The sequence below is a fragment of the Ochotona curzoniae genome, unplaced genomic scaffold, assembly GCF_017591425.1.
Source record: "Ochotona curzoniae isolate NIBS_2020 unplaced genomic scaffold, NIBS_Ocur_1.0 patch401, whole genome shotgun sequence".
Taxonomy (NCBI): Eukaryota; Metazoa; Chordata; class Mammalia; order Lagomorpha; family Ochotonidae; genus Ochotona; species Ochotona curzoniae.
The window spans coordinates 2,619-19,713 of NW_024466975.1; the positions used below are offsets into that span (position 1 = coordinate 2,619).

Sequence of the window (17,095 nt, forward strand, 5' to 3'; positions counted from 1 at the left end):
AAACCCATCTAACACCTGCTCAGTTTTCCCATAACGTAACATGGAAAGACACTGAGTTGAACAAATCCTCTGAAAATATATTTTAAAAAGCAAAGGAACATAGGGAAACAGAGGGCCAAGACCATCCTAACCACTGCTTCTCCACTATTCTTAACCTCTGTAATCTAAGTCAAATTTGAGCAATTAAAGATTAACGCCTAGGCCCGGCAAGTTAGACTAGTGGTTAAAGTTCTTGCCTTGCATGCGCCAGGATCCCATATGGGCACAGGTTCATATCCTGGCTGCTCTACTTCCTTTCCAGCTCCCTGCTTGTGGCCTGGGAAAGCAGTAGAGGATGCCCCCCAAACCTTGAAACCCTGCACCTGCCTGAGCTATCTGGAAGAAGCTCCTGGCTCCTGGTTTTGGATCAGTTCAACTCTGGCTGTTGCGGCCACCTGAGGAGTGAATCAGCGGATGGAAGATCTTTCTTTGTCTCCTTCTCTCTGCAAATCTGCCTTTCCAATAAAAATAAATAAATCTTTAAAAAAAAAATTAATGCCTGTTTATTTGGTGGTAAAGTTCAAATCCCTTTACCTAGCTTTGAAGGTCCTTCACAATATGGACCCCAGCTATTTCTGTAACTTACTCAATTCAACAAATATTTATTGAATGCAAGCATGTGTAGGGTGTTGTGCTGGGCTTGTGGAGAAACACAGATGAATAAGCTGATTCTTCTCTTGGGGAGCTTCCTTTTGACTGTCTATGTGTTTGATGGTCTCTTGATCTGTTACTTTGGCTGCTGAAAGCTCTTTCCCTTCTCTTTGCTTAAACAAACTTAGGCTTATCTTTAGCCATTTGTCTACCAGACCTTCCAGAATCATTGCTGCCCCTACAAACTGTAACTCCTCCTCTAAATAACACCTCTTTTCTCTTTCTCTAATGAAATAGTTGAACATGTAGTAACATGTAGTAAAGGTGCTTTGTTTTCTAGTTGCACTAATCTTATAATCACAACAACATAATTAACTCTTAGAGAACATGATACATTCTCCATATTTTAAAAAAAAACCTTTCCTTTTATGTCTAAACTAGTACTTTGTACAAAGGAGATAATCAGCAAATTATAACTTAGCATAACAGGTGGATAAATAAAACTGAAGATTGGGAGGCCCTTAGTACGGACAGATCCCTGGTGGAGAGACTAGGTCTTGGGGCGTGGGATTCAATTTACAGAAAACCATCTCTAAAGAGTGTGAAAACAGTTAGGAGGTGCAAGCAAGAAATGATAGAGAAAGAAGAAGGCAATAAATCTACAAGGAAGAGGCACAAGAGTGTCTTGGTTTCAAAAAAGAAAGACAGAAATCTCCTAAAACAGGATGAGAGTTGAGAGTTGGGTGGGAATAATGTGTTTATTTCTTCTCTTTTCCCCCTTTAAAGATTTATTTATTTATTATTGAAAAATCAGATCTACAGAGAGAAGGATATTGAGAAAGCTCTCTCATCCACTGGTTCACTCCCCAAGTGGCCACAATGCTTAGAGCTGAACTGATCCAAAACCAGGAGCCAGGAGCCTCCTCATGACTTTCGACAATCAGCTAGAAATGCAATTTTTACAACTTGAACAGAAAGGGCCAGTTAGGCAAAAAGTTGCTCTCAAATTAAATCTTGAAGTTAGAGAGAATTTAAAGAGCATTCAGAACTGGCCTGATTTATTTGTTTGTTTGTTTAACTGGAAAAGCAGATCCACAGCGAGAAGGAGAGACAGATCTTCCATCTGCTGATTTCACACTCTGAGTGGCCGCAGTGGCCAGAGCTGAGCCACAAGCAGAGGTGGATGGGAACTGGAACTACCATGATAGGAACTACCGACCATATGACATCTGGTCCATGAAGGGGAAGATTAGCCAATCAAGTCATTGCTCTAGGCCTGGCCTGATACCCCTTGAAACCCTCCATCCTAAGGTTAGGCTACATTCCACAGCCCACTGGTAGAAAGTGATTTCTATCACCAAAAAGGGGATCTAGATAACTGAACACAGCCAGTTCAGACATGGCAAGCAGATGTCCATAAACCAGGAGTTCTTCTAACTATTCAATTTATGTGAAACACGTATTCTACTGCTAAGGAAGCACAGCCTATTGGGAACCTAAGCTGGCTGCTCTTGTCTTGGGTCTAACTATCATGGTAAATGGTGCTAATCTTTCGATGTTCAATTGCTGTAGTGAGTTCAGGAAGTACTTTCGTGTGGCTCAACCATGCCTAAACAGGAATTTCTCTAGAATGGAGAATATAAAATGCAGATCTTGAGTGTGTGTGTGTGTGTGCGTGTGTGATTCTTAAACGCACTGCCAGTGACACTCTTTCAGAAGGGCAGGCCAGTGAGAAACCAGCTATCAGGCAGAGTTAAATTCCTCACTAAAGGAGGCTGGACATTTGATTGGGCTTTCTAGTGTAAGCAAGTATGAGGAAGAGGTTTAGTTCCATTTATGGAGTATTAGGGAATGGAGTTATACAAGAATCTTGACATTTCACTCTCTTGCCCTATCAGGACTATCCATCACTTGAAGGGTTCAATGGAAATTGTTTTCTACCAACATTAAAAGTTATTTGGGAGCTTTTAAGACACAGCAAATATATTTCTTTAAGAGAAGTTTATTTGCTTGTTTAAGAGAGCTGCACTTTATATATAGTGCTGATATAAACTGGTGCACAGGATCCTCTAAAACTGTTTATATCCACAGTAAAATACATTTTTGTGGTACTCATACAACAGAGTTAGTCTGGAGCCAAGTGCTTTGTGAACTATGCTTATTTCTCAGCTCCTGTGGCTCTTACTCATCTTCACCATGACCTGGACCCCCCTCACTATCCCTCCTGACCTCGGCCACAACCTACTGGTTCCTCTGATTACACGCTTCTCTGAGATACAGGACACACCGCTTTTCAGGCAGTTACAGAAGGACAGACCCATAGACTCACGGTACAGCTCTTGTTAAGGCTCCCTTTGATTCACCTGGGCCTCTTCTTTTCAGATGTACAATTCCCCATCTATTATCCCTGTCATGTGATTCACGAATTGGGTATTTTCTTACGCAGAAGCATGCCATCACTAGTAAATTTCCATAATGACTGCGATTAGTTAGAAGATTGTTCTCTAATTGATATGTGATTTAAAGGTGAATAATTCAATTATCTGGCAGTTATATTGGAGAATTTAACCAAATTGTCAAGTAGAATCAACTTAGGCTAACTTTCTTAGTTAAAAGAAAATAAAATTTAGGGAGCTGATATTGTGGCATAATGGGTTAGGCTACCACCTATAATGTTGGCATCTTATATGGGCACCAGTTCAAATCCCGGCTGTTCCACCTCTGATCCAGCTCCCTGTCCATGTGCCTGGGGGGCAGCAGAAGAGGATCTAAGTGTTTGGGGTCCTGCTACTCATGTTGGAGATCTAGAGAACCTTCTGGCTCCTGAGTTTGATCTTGTTCAGTCCTTGACACTACAGTCATTTGTGAAGTGAATCCAGCAGATAGAAAATCTCTTTCTAGCTTTACCAATCTGTGTGTGTGACTCTGCCTTTGAAATAAATACAATAAATATTTTTTTTTTTTGAAAAAAAAAAAGGTTTTAAGGATGGCCCGTCATGATAGCCTAGTGGCTAAAGTCCTCCTTGCCTTGCACATGCAGGGATCCTATATGGGCTCTGGTTCTAATTCTGGCAGTTCTGCTTCCCATCCAGCTCCTTGCTTGTGGCCTGGGAAAGCAGTCGAGGACAGCCCAACCCTGTACCCACATGGGAGACGCAGAAGAGGCTCCTGGGCTCCTGGCTTTGGATCAGCTCAGCTCCAGGTATTGCAGTCACTTAGGGAGTGAACCATCAGACGGAATAGCTTCCCCTCTGTATATCTGACATTTCAATAAAAATAAATAAAATCTTTTAAAAATGTTTTAAGAAAAATAAAAGGGCATAAACAGGTACTTTTCAAAGGATAAAATTTGAATAACTAACAGACACATAAAAAATGCTCAGGTACATTAGCCATTAAGGAAATGGCAATCAAAAAGCAAAATGAGGTTTCATCTCACCCTGTTAGATTGGTTGTGATATAGAACTCAGAAGACAATAAGTGCTGACAAAGATGTTGGGACAACAGTATCCTAACACACTGTTGATGGAAAAGTAAAGTAGTGCAACGATTATGCACACAGTATGGAAATTCCTCAAAAATCTGAAACTAGATCTACCATAAGCAACAGCCACCTCTCTCCTCGGAATTTATCCAAAGGAAATGAAATTGGCCCGTGCTTATTGTCATGCAGTTTTTAAAAAATATTTATTTATTTTATTGGAAAGTTGGATTTACAGAGAGAAGAAGAGACAGAGAGGAAGATCTTCATCCGCTGATTCACCCCCCAAGTAGCTGCAACAGGGCTGATCTGAAGCCAGGAGCCATGAGCCTTCTCCAGGTCTCCCACGTGGGTGCAGAGTCCCAAGGCCTTGGACCATCCTAGACTGCTTTTCCAGGCACAAGCAAGAAGCTGGATGGGAAGTAGAGCAGCCAGAACATGAACTGGTACTCATCTAGGATCCTGGTGTATGCAAGGCAAGGACGATAGCATTAGACTACTGTACTAGCCCCTACTGCAGTTCAATTTACAATAGCTAAGATTTGGAATCAACCTAGATGCCCACTAACTAATGAGTGGATAAAGAAAATGTGGTGTATGCAGACTGTGGAATACTATTCACTTACAAAAAGTATGAAATTCTGTCCCTCACAGAAAAATGGATACAACTGGAAAATGATTCTGCTTAGTAAAATAAGCCAGCCCTAAAAAAGATGTTTTCACATTCTCCCCCGTCTGTGGTAACTAATGCATGTAGTACAGAAAACTTAATGTGTATCAGTGAGACCAACATTTTGAGATTTAATTACTGTTTATAGTTATCGTCTAAACTCTTGAGGAACAGTGTGCTTTTTTTTTTCTACTTACTACTTGTTGAATTCTTCACTGAGTGATCATAAAATAAACTGAAAGCAAATCAGCATAAAAATTAAATTAAAAAAATAAAGAAGTAACAGAGAGGGTGGGAAAAGGGGCACGAGAGAGGGCAGGGTGAGAACTATCATCATGTTCCTAAATCTGAACGAACTGAAAAATATTACATTGTTTCACCCTATATAATAAAAAGAAAATTGTTAAGTAAGGAAAATTATCTGGCCAACGACAGACCAACCACTGGTAAGTCATCTAGTTCTTGAGCCAAAATATGAGGGGAGTCATGTGAGAGGATGAAAACTAATTTCTTCTGAGTCCAGATGTCATGCTAGAACCAATGAGTGGAAGCTACACGGAAAAGTCCCAGCTTCCGGTTGTAATAGGGTGAGCTTCCCAAAAGGCAGTGGAATTTCTGTCAGTAGACTACCAGAACTGAAGTGGAATGATTGCTTTGGAGGTATGAGAAGAGATGTTTTGGTTGGAATTGTAGATTTTATGATTTTTCTTCGGTCTTCCAAACCTGAGCATCTACATGCTGCAATGTGAATCACTGTATTCTGGTAGGCTTGCACTAATGACCTTTACATTCCAAAGTATAAACAGTTAAGCATTTAAATCCCACTGCAGATTCAACTACAGTTTGCCTCTGCTTGAATGAGCCATGTATCATGGAGTCAATCATTTTTTTTTTTTCTGCTAGAAGCAAGAATTCAAGGAGGACAGGGGGAATTGAGAACAGCTTCAAAGATTTCCTGAGAATGGCTCAAAGGTTAAGCAGGACTTTCAAGAGAGGACATGCACATTACGTGCTGTATTTTGAAGGAAAAAGAAAAAACATTGTCGTCTCTGCTACGTCTCCATAAACAGAGAATATGAATTGTAATAAAAATTTCCAGAGTTAAAAAAAAGTTCAGAGCTTTCAAAAGTTCAACACCCCCCCAAAACAGCAGCTTTCAGATGAGAAAGATTGGGCACTGCGGGGTGGCCTAGCAGATAAAGTCCTCGACTTGAACACAACGGTATCCCATATGGGCATCGGTTCTAATTCTGGTGGCCCCACTTCCAATCCAGCTCCCTGCTTGTGACCTGGGAAAGTAATACAGGATGGCCCAAAGCCTTGGAACCCTGAACCCACATGGGAGACCCGGAAGAAGCTTCTGGCTCCTATCTTCGGGCTGGCTCAGCTCTGGCTGTTGCAGCTACTTGGGGAGTGAATCAGCAGACAAAGATCTTCTGTGTGTCTCCTCCTCTCTGTATATCTGACTTTCCAATTAAAATAAATAAATCTTTTTTAAAAAGAGAGAGAAATTCAAAGACAGATAAGAAACATCATCTTGGCTTGGATCCAATTAACAAATTCAGTATAAATAAATAAATAGTCTTCTAAACAAGTATGATAGCAAGTGTCCAAAAATACAGTATTTCTTGTTCACATATCCATTTTCATTCAAATTGACATAGGTTTGAAATACATAAAAGACATCATGCTTTTTCAGTTCTAATCCAGGGTCCAGAAATCTGCCCCAAAATAATGAATTTCAGGGATCATCAGAGATGACAGACTTATATTCTTAAATTCCACCACTCTTCACATCAAAATTAGGTGGTGCTTCCCTCTGGCACTGGGACAAAATAAGTGAATGTGAAACTTTGAAAAGGTTTCAGAATGCTTTCTGGGCATGAACCATACTCTAACAGAGGGGCAATGCCTCTCTTTAAAAGTTCCAGTTGTAAGAAATAAAAGAAATAGAATGAAAAGAATTACACTGTTATAAACCAAGTCACAATGATTTTTGCTGAGGAGAGAAAAAAAAAGGGGGGGGGATATAGAAGAGGGTGTTTGTGAAAGCTAAAGAGAGAGTAGAGACAGATTTCTCATTACTAAAGCAGAAAGTTCAAGAAACAAAAAGACTCAAATAAAGCAAGTGGCCTATATACTTGCATCTTTTCTAAGGTATTTCTCTCCTTAATTTTCCTAAAAAATATTAAATGAAACCTGTATGGATACATTACTTTTCTTATAAGAAATATACTCAGTGTTTACAGTGTTTTATAAAGATGCAGAAAACAATCATGGATTTGGAATAGGTCTTAAAGATAATCAAACCCAACATGCCTCTTTGAAAAGATAAAGAAACTTAAGCCTGGAGGCATTAAGCACTTGTTTTCAGTCATTAGCAAAGGAACTCTAATCCAAATCCCCCCATAACTAGATCACAGCCCTTCCCACTCTTCTGTGCAACCTTGGAAGTCAGAGAGTTGGGATAAGGATTGCATTCTTGACTAAGCACAACAAGGAAAGGGAGAATGCCATATAAAAGTTCAACAGCTGTTCGTTACTCTTTTTTTTGGTTTTTTTTTTTTTTTTTTAAAGATTTATTTTTATTATTTTTTCATTGGAAAGGCGGATATACAGAGAGGAGAGACAGAGAGGAAGATCTTCCATCCGATAATTCACTCCCCAAGTGAGCGCAACGGGCCGATACTATGCCGATCCGAAGCCAGGAGCCTCTTCTGGGTCTCCCACGCGGGTGCAGGTTCCCAAAGCTTTGGGCCGTCCTCGACTGCTTTCCCAGGCCACAAGCAGGGAGCTGGAAGGGAAGCGGGGCTGCCGGGATTAGAACCGGCGCCCATATGGGATCCCGGGCGTGCAAGGCGAGGACTTAACCACTTGCGCCACCGCGCCGGGCCCTCGTTACTCTTAATATATGGTGACAGACTCAACTCATCAACCCTTCTCTGCTGTACCCGCCCTACACAGCAGACAACAGATTTTGCATTTTCAATACATGTGAAGACTTTGACTGCTTGAAGAATAACCAGACCTTAAACATGCTTCCTAAGTCCTCATGCCAATGAATTTGTAGTTTTATAAATATCATGGTGAACAAGAAATGCTGCCTTGTCACATTCAAGCCAAATAACAGCTGGACTTTAAAAATAAAATTGTGAAGGCATTTGCCTTTTATATTTTTAATTTCTGTTTTCCTTGCTTATGGTTTTGTCATTTGATTTTGATGAGTGGCTAATACATATGCACAGCTGTCTCTCTGGGTGACCTTTTCGTCACTGCCTCCATGTCCAGGGTTATACGCAGGTCTACAAGTTGCTTACTAAGGGGTATTGCTATTTTCAAGACAAGCAAACTTAAAAAAAAAGATTGGCTGGAAAAGGATCTCATGTACTGAGCCTGACTGACTTCAGTCATTTCAGGACCAAGCAGGAGGCTCCGGTGGAAGTGGGGGGAGACAAAGCCCCTTGAGACTATTACTACAAAGCTTGAGGAAACCCGGAGATGATCTTGCGTGTTTGAAAAGAGAAGATATTCCGAGCTGGAGGCTTGAGATGCTCCCGTAACTTGATTTCCTTAGTGAATTCAAGAATTCTCACCCTGAATTCTGAGAAGACTCCTGTTCTTCCTAGTGCTTTTATGAATGATGATTTTTGTATGTAGGTAGGTGTACTTTCCCTTCCCTCTGCTTTCCTTCACATGACTTAAAGCTCCAAGAGGTCAAGGACATCTGTTTTGCTTCCCATGGTTTATCCAGGCTCTAATTTGGGGACTGGAACGTTATAGTAGACACTCAGAAATACTGGTTAGTTTGTTTTGTTTTTATCACAAACTGGACGAAAAAACAAATCATGTTTTAGTTATTCTGTTACTTCAGTCCCTTCTTAACCCTCCTGTTCATAGAAATGCGAAGGAACGAAGTACAGAAAGTATTCTATGTACCAGTTATCTACTCTGACTTTAATATGAACTGTAACACCAGCAGGCTTTAAAATCAGCCCACACTTAAGCAGATGCCACGGAATCTCCTGCAGTCAGCAGAAGCCTGCTACCCATCCTAGCCAGTCCTCACAAAGGCTCTATGCTGCTGTCCTTAATAGAGCAGGTAACCTGACTCCATGCATGAGTCCCCCTCCCCAAAGCACATGAGGTCTCAATGACAACTCTGAAGGGAGGTTTTCACACGCTGCTTAAGCTCCCGGGCCACTACAGGCCTTCTACTATTACACTCATCAGGCACTGCTGCTATGTATGACAGAGTAACGTGAGAGCTGGTGCATGGCATGACTTGCTATATTTAGTGGGGCGGAAATGGGTCATACTGAGGAAGGTCATAAGAAGTTTGTTCAGAAAAATGAAGGCACCACATATTTATTGGTATATACAGGGCTGTGTGCAGCAGGTTGAGAGTTGACCCTCGGATCACCACTCAGCTCTATTCTTACTATGGCTTTAGCAAGTTACATAATTACTCTTAGCTTCAACTTTTTCATCTGTAAAACAGGAAAAAAAATGAGTATTCTTTTTTAATAGAGTATTTAAGCACTGAATGAGAAAAATATGTGTAAAGAGTAACATATTCTTTGGTCTATGACCCTGGTAAGTGTCTACTAACAAAATATTAACTAGGAAAATTGGCCTGAAACCAGAAAATTTGGGTATGGACTAGGATTTCCAAAGAAATGAAATACAATCCTCTAAGGTTAAATAATTCTTTTTTTGGGCCTAGAGTAACAGCTTGATTGGCTAATCCTCTACCTCTAAGTACCAGGATCCCATATGGGCAGCAGTTCCTGTTTCACCTGCTCCACTTCCCATCCAACTTCCTGCTTGTGGCCTGGGAAAGCACTGGACAATATCCCAAAGCCTTCAGACCCTGTATCCACATGGAAAACCCAGAAGAAGCCCCTGGCTCCTGGTTTCAGATAAACTCCTCTCCAGTCATAGCAGCCATTTCGGGAGTGAACCAGCAGATGGAAGAGCTCTCTCTATATCTCTTTCTCTCCATAAATCTGACTTTCCAATAAAATAAAAAAATCTTTACTTTTTTCACCTTTATACTGATTAATAACTGATTTTTTTAACTTATTGAGTATACATCATGAAGCAGATTATCAGCATTACTGAGATGCAACTGACCATAAATAATATTTATTTATAAGTGATACACAGTTAAGAAATCTAATGAAAAGGGGTAGTTGACAGATTCAGTAATGCCTGGTATAGCAAGGGTGAGGATTTAGCGCTTGGTAATTTCTAGTCTGTGACTAAATTAACTGAATCCACCAAAGTGCTGAAAAATATTTATTTCATTATATGTGGTCAAAGCCTTCAAACAACTTAGTTTTACTCTGAGATGAGTCAGAGCTGAAATCCTTCCTCATAGACCCCTCAGCTCAGTCACAGTCTCCATGTTGTAATCTCATGGTTCACCTTCAAGTTCTATCAATTGACCTTTCTGGTTCTCTAGTCAGAGGAACCTTAACCTTCAGTAGGGGGAAATCTGCACTTCTGAGTAGTTATGGGAATGTCACTGTGCTGTTAGTGACACATTCTTCAAGGAAAACAGCAAGTACACTTCAGCTTGGATTCTTCCTTACCCCTCCCTTCCTTTTCCTTTGTTATGATTCTGACTCTTGTTATCTCTCTCTCTCACACACACACATTATATCCCAATCAGAATGTATTTTCCCACCTTGTCCCTAGTACTAACATTAAATATTAGTGTCTCCTATTGGCATGAACATTCTGCTTTCTGGAAACTCTCTGAGTGCTTCTTAATGTTGGATATTAACCATCTCTTGGTACTCCTGCCAAGGATTTCTGAACTGCCTGGGATGGCCCTAAGCTGTCACTAGAAGCCATACCCAGTTAAGATGCTGCTATGGAAAGCCTTCGTATGTTTTCAAAGGATTAGGGTCCTGGAAGAAATCCTGCCAGTAAAAGGGATACTAGTAAGATTCTTCCCCCCTCAAGCTAAAAAAGGACTTTAGCAGAGACCTGAGATGGGTAAAGTATCATGTTACTCTGAAGAGAACAAATTAATCTTCCCTGACTGGTGGGACAGATTCTGCCAAAGAAACAGCTAACAGGAAAACCAGTCCCTACTCTGTGATGACACAGTAAATAACCAGGCAACATTACTACTGAAGTGCTGACCTAACCCATAAATTGTACCCGGCCTCCTGGGAGCAATTTCTGCTGATGTGCTGCTTGTGCATTCAAGACAAACAAACAAAAAGGAAGAGAGGCGGACAGGCATTGATAGTGCTGCGGGTGGACGTTCTGAGAGCACTTCCCAGAGGCTTCAGGAGTACTTAGCGTCCAGATGCTGGCGGGGCCTTTCCCAAGCAACCATTAAGTTTATGTGAAAGCTGTTGCGAATCTTCATTTTAATCCCATCTTCAAAATGGTTTGATCGTACCTGGGACACTTGATTTGCAATTTTTAAAATCCTTTCTAAATTTTCTTTTAAATAAGAATAAATGAATACACAGTGGAGGGGGGTCAGGCAGTGGTGAAACATGAAATTTTGTTATTCATTGGAATGTAGAAGATTCTTTTATTTTCAGACTTTACAATGACACCTTGATGTATTTGGATTGCCATGAATGTTCAGTCACAGATGATCTAGTTGATTCTCAAAGTCCTTAACTACAATATAAAATGACGATTAATGTCTCCTCTGCATTACCTAGAAAGTCTAGCGGGGCACTTCTAAGCATGATGATCTTCTGTCTAACACTGGCACATCTTTGGAAACACATGTAGCAGCAGGAAAGAGCTACAGGAAAGCCACTCACCCTCTGCATCTTCTGGCCGAGTGAGGTCGATGACACCTGGGCCCAGCTTTCCATCTTCACTTGACTTTCCTGTCAACTGGGGCCCCAAATTTTCAAAGCGTGTTCTTTCCTGGAGGAAAGAGAAATCACAGGCTTACTCTAGCTTCCAAGGCAGCTGACTTTTCCCTTTGCATTTCTACCTTGTTTTCTGGACAAAGTTGAGATTTGCAAACACCATCTCTGACCCTCCCGAGCCATGGACATCTTTTGGGAAGAGTCCACTCTAGCTTGTTTGTGCCACTAGCATACTGACTGTATCTTGACAACAGTACCTGTGAAGCAAGGAGACCTGTGACAGTGAATTTGTACCCCCTCTCTGCTGGATTTGCTCCAGGACTCTAAAAGGATGCAACAAAGAGGACCGAGCCCAAGAGCAAAACATGTAAAACAGCCATTTCTATTAAAATGCACTGATAAATGTGATGGCAGAGGACTTTCAACACTTAGAGATCATAGTTTGTGTTTATGTTCTAGAGGAAAAACAAAGCAGTGTTTTATGCATAAGGATTTCAATAATAAATATCTCAAAGAAGGTAGAGTGGATGACGGCATGAATATTCTCCTTTTTATCTAGGAGTTTTGAGTGTGAATTTTTGGGAACTGAAAAGGAGTATATCACTTCTAACTAGTCACTGAGCCAGGAAAGCTAAACAGTTCTGCCGCTGCAGGAGAGAAATGAAAAGAGATTTTCTTTGCTCACCAGTTCTTCTAGGAGCAGGATTCTGAGGCATCATAGAAAACACTGGATCAGTAGCCAAGGGCTCACTGACCATCATTAATATGTTGTTCTTGTAGGCAGCAACACTGCACGTGTTTCCTTCTCGCCTCCTTGCCACTTTCCAGACTCAAACTTGCCTTTGTGTTATGCTTATGGATGAATGAAACCTTGTTGTTCATTACTATGAAACAATATTAAATGTCATGTCAGCTTGAATTTACAGACATGAAATAGCAGCTTCCAGCTCCGGGAATGGTTTCTGCATGTTATACTTAATGCATTATGCAGCAGCAGAGTGCTGACTGCTGTAGAGTCTATTGTTCAATGACCTAGTTCTGTACTGAGCATGTTCTGCACTAGATGGGAGCACTGAGTGTTCTCGTCTGTAAGATGTTTAGAAACTTGGAAATATTCTTAAAGAGCAAACATACAATTACTTGATGGAGGCTGTGCCTCATTTGTACAGTCTCACTACATTTGTGTTTTCTAATATGATTATTTCTGAATATCGTTGTATTTCTATAATTCATTCCCATCAGTCAAATTGTTCAGGAATTCTTCCAGTCCCCCTCCTTTGTGGAATATGTTGAAATCTGTGTTGGAACACAAAACAGCATAAACCTTGCTTTAATCTAGCACCATTTCTATGGAAAATTTGCAACAAAAATCATAATCATGAATTTCCCTAGCTACTTGTTTCAATAGCAGTATAAAGGAAATCCTATGAAATATGCTGCTTATTAAAAAGATAGAAATCAAAATCACCTTAAGTATGTTTCCCTAGCATTCTTACGTGAAAACACCACTGGACAAGAACAAATTAATCTAGATGCAGGACACAACAAAAAGCAACCGCAAGCCCATGTGAGAGTTTCACACATGGCTGGGGGAAGGACAGCTGTTTTTAATCAGCCAATTTCTATCTTTGAGTAGCACTTTTAGTTGTCATGATGTAAAAAGAATTAAAGTGAAGTTGGGTAGTACCAGGGAAAGCAAAATATTCAACCTTTGTTTTATCACATTGTTTCACATTTCAAATATTTGCATGTGAATGCTTTTCCTCCGTTAAATGCAAGCCAAGTTTGGATGTGACACCTGCAGTCTTGGAAGAACAACCTTTAACTATATTTTCATGGGGGAAAAACAACTTTCTCTGAAAAATCAACAGACTGTGCTATCTATCAATATGCATATTTCAAGTATCTTTCTAGTCATTCATTCTCTTTGATTTTACTGGAAAATATTCTCAGTAAAAAAAAATAAAATAAATAAATAAAGTTCCTGAAAGAATATCAATATTTTGACAAGGAAGGAGAAGAGGGAAAATTACATGCCATGGTTTGTAAAATCCTAAGACAACAAAGCTTACATGATGATAATATCTTTTCTTTTATAAAAATGAAATGCACTCACAATTCAGTAGTATCAGCTTGTTTTTAATCATAACAAAAAACATTCAGAACATTCAACAACACATTCACAGTGTCTTTGAAGTCAGACATTCTTCTGACTTCATTGAAAAAAAATCTTCTACAGGGATACATACCATCTCTATGAAATATCAGTATTTTGACAGAGCAGAAGTCAAGGAAGAATATCTTATGAAATGCTGGTAAAACAGGCAGAAAATAAATCAATGGAAAAAATTGTTTGGGGCAATGGGTTGCATTTTCAATTTAATAATATTAAGCACTTGTATTTGACATTAAGGAAGGACTCTGCAAGGCCATGCTTTTTCATATAAATTTCCACCTAGCCTCCCAGAAGAATCTCTTCTTTTCTTCAAAGAATAGCCCAGCCACATAACCATAAGATAAGAGGACCTTATGTCTATATGTTAGGTCTGGGCAGTGGAGCTAAGCAGAGATTTTACCAGTGAGACTGAACATGAACCTTATAAATTCAAGTGTGGAGATGGGCACAGAGACAAAAGTATAGATATTTACTTCCAAACTGAAACTTTCGATCACTAAATGCTGATTGGTATGTCTAGAGAACAGATTATGGGAGGCAAGTTCTTAAGTCCAAATTTTCTACATATACTCCAATTAGCCCTCATAATAAGCAGAGCTCCCAAGCAAGATATTTTGGAGATAGCAAGCAAGATACCACAAGTTACTAAGTTACTTCCAACCCCACAGAAAAACTCCCCCAATCTTCACGTTGACAGTGAATCTGCACACTCTACATGCAGCAACGTGATCAGACACTTCCTTATGCATTGTCAGTCACAAACATGAGACCAACATAAAAGTTATCGAAAAAAATTAAAGTCAGCTCTGCTGTGTTGTAGGACTGTTGGCTCTCTAAGTGCTTTGAAATTATGATGTATGAGGTGGATGTTGCATATTAAATAAAGATATTTAAATGATAAAGCCCCCTTTAGTGAGAGCTGATGAATGTTAAATATTACAAGCCACAAGATGGTGGCATCCATCATCTTCACATGTTATCAGAGTCAATGACGGGCAGCCTCACTGATGACAGATAGACTACTGCATTATTATCCCTTATTCCAGTGTCACTGAACAAACCGTTCAACTCCTCGGGCATTATTTTTAACTTTGCATTAAATTAGCAACTTTTCCCTCCCTCCCATGGCAAGATTGATTAATTATGCCTTTGCATCGGTGGAGAGGAAGAATGGATTTCGGGTAACTAAAAGAACAGAGGTTTGCTTTCATCTAGTTGGAAAAAAAAAACAACCAACTTCCTCTTACGGGCAACAAATGTAAAATTGTGATCTGGGGAGAGAACAGCAATGAAACAGTAAGCACACAATAATGGCTTTTCTTTGCACTTAGATAAAAGCTGAATTTTTGATGTGCACAGTATATTTTAATAAAATTTTATATACTATGTTTTATACACTTATTGGCTATTCCATAATAATGTGTGTGCTAACAGTAAAATTGCTCTTAAATTTATGTGTGTTATTTATACGTTCCCACATAACAATGCTTTTTGTTGTAAAAAATATTCTGTTTATTAATGTAACTTTACAACCACTGCATCCAAGATCCGTGGTAAATTAATGACATTTTTATTATTTTATAGTGTCATTAAATTTTTACTGATCACTCCATCAAACAGAGGCAGTAAAGGCCATAATGTAAACTGGGACACTTAGATCAGGCAGCAGGAAGACATTCCATATAGTCTGAAGAAAACTGCTAGCAATAAATGATATTTATACCATCTTTAAGCATGTGAGAATACTTGGATAAGTTTGGCAAAACTGTTTCAGTAGTAGAGTGGATTGTGTACTTAAATAACGGTTTGCTTGCCAGCAAGACAAGCCTTTTTCAAACCATAGGCAAGCTGACGGATGGCAGCCATCTCTTGAACAACAGCACACACTGCCCAGTGATGTGCTGGCCACCTTCCTTCAGGGCTTACCATGTCTGATCAACCAATCCATGCCTCAAGTGCTTCTATGTGGCTCCTTTATCACACATTAAAGTGGTGAAGAGACAGGCTGAGACAGGCTTCTTGTTTGTGATCATTTTCTACCAGGCGATCAAGGAATTTTATCAACATTTACTCAAAATTCATCATGCTTTAAAGCTTTTTTTCCTCCTTAATCTATGTCTTTTATCTATTTGGAAAGCAGAGAGACAGAGGTTTTCGATCCATTCATCTCATCTACACAACTGACAGGGCAGGACCAGGCTAAAAGCCAGGGGCCCGAGCCATGTCTTCCATGTGCGTAGCAAGGACCTAAGCATTTCAGCCATCACCTCTGCCTCCCAGGATGTCATCAGCAGGAAGCTGGAATTGAAAGCAGAATGAAGACTAGTTCCCAGGGACTCCAATAATAGGATGAATGCATCCCAAGCAGTGTCTTAACTACTGTGAGAAATATCTGTCCCTAAAAGCTGAGTTCTGAGTATGCATAGTTACAGATCAGATATAGAAGACAGAGAACGTACAGCAAAAGGGCCATCACCTATGTGGCAGTTAAACTGGGTGAAATAATTATGTTATTTTTACATGTAAAACACAGTGTAATTAGGATACTCTATATTTACTCTCAAACAGACCTATCTGTGTGTAGTTAACCAACGGACAAATACTGTATTTTGTGTAAATGAATATAGTAAATACAAAATTCTATGCTCATATAATTGTGGATTTAATAGCACCTATCTCCTAGTTGGGGATTCTGGTGTGTGTATGTGAGTGCTTTATTTTGAGAAAATAGGATTTTGTTCTTATTATTATAAAATAAATGTTTAAATATTAAAGAGTTCTAAAATTCTTCAAATGTGTAATGAGAAGGAATTTTGCAAGAAAGGTTAATACTGCAGCCTGACTAACCATATTTACCATGCACTTCAGAAGCAGAATATTTAAACAATAGTATAGCAAATAAGTGCATGATGAATAGAAATTTTCTACACCCCCACAATCTGCTGGGATATTGTCCATCCAGAAGCCTTCTGCTATGTCTAAATTGCTGAGAGCTAACCAAATGAAGCTGCTTTCACTGCAACTGCTTTACTGGACACTTGATTTCCACTCACAGGATTGTGTCCTCAACCCATGATAAGCCCTCCCTACAGCAGCAATGCCCCCTCAGTCTGCTACCCTTCTCTTGCTGTGTTCGCCCCAGTGGCAATGTTCCATAGTATTTGCCTCACTGCTATCCTTGCCCTCCCTGTCGACTCAGTCAGTCAGGCTAGGTGATTTTTTCCACCACACAACATCTTGCCCTTGTCTCTGCCCCTAGATACCCTCGTACCATCGTCAATAATCCC

At 39.8% G+C, this 17,095-nt stretch overlaps 1 protein-coding gene across 1 annotated transcript in view; it reads right to left on the reverse strand.

The window, feature by feature from the left end:
* Nucleotides 1-287: 287 nt before the first annotated feature.
* The window catches only part of LOC121167618 (transcription factor SOX-6-like), a gene marked incomplete at its 3' end in the record, with an annotated part of 317,078 nt that continues 300,270 nt past the window's right edge, over nucleotides 288-17,095 (reverse strand). The window contains exons 13-14 of the mRNA XM_040997162.1: nucleotides 11,579-11,687; nucleotides 288-293 (exon numbers count right to left, since the gene is read on the reverse strand). Coding sequence (XP_040853096.1) covers nucleotides 288-293; nucleotides 11,579-11,687 — 115 coding nt within the window. The remainder of the gene's footprint in view (nucleotides 294-11,578; nucleotides 11,688-17,095) is intronic.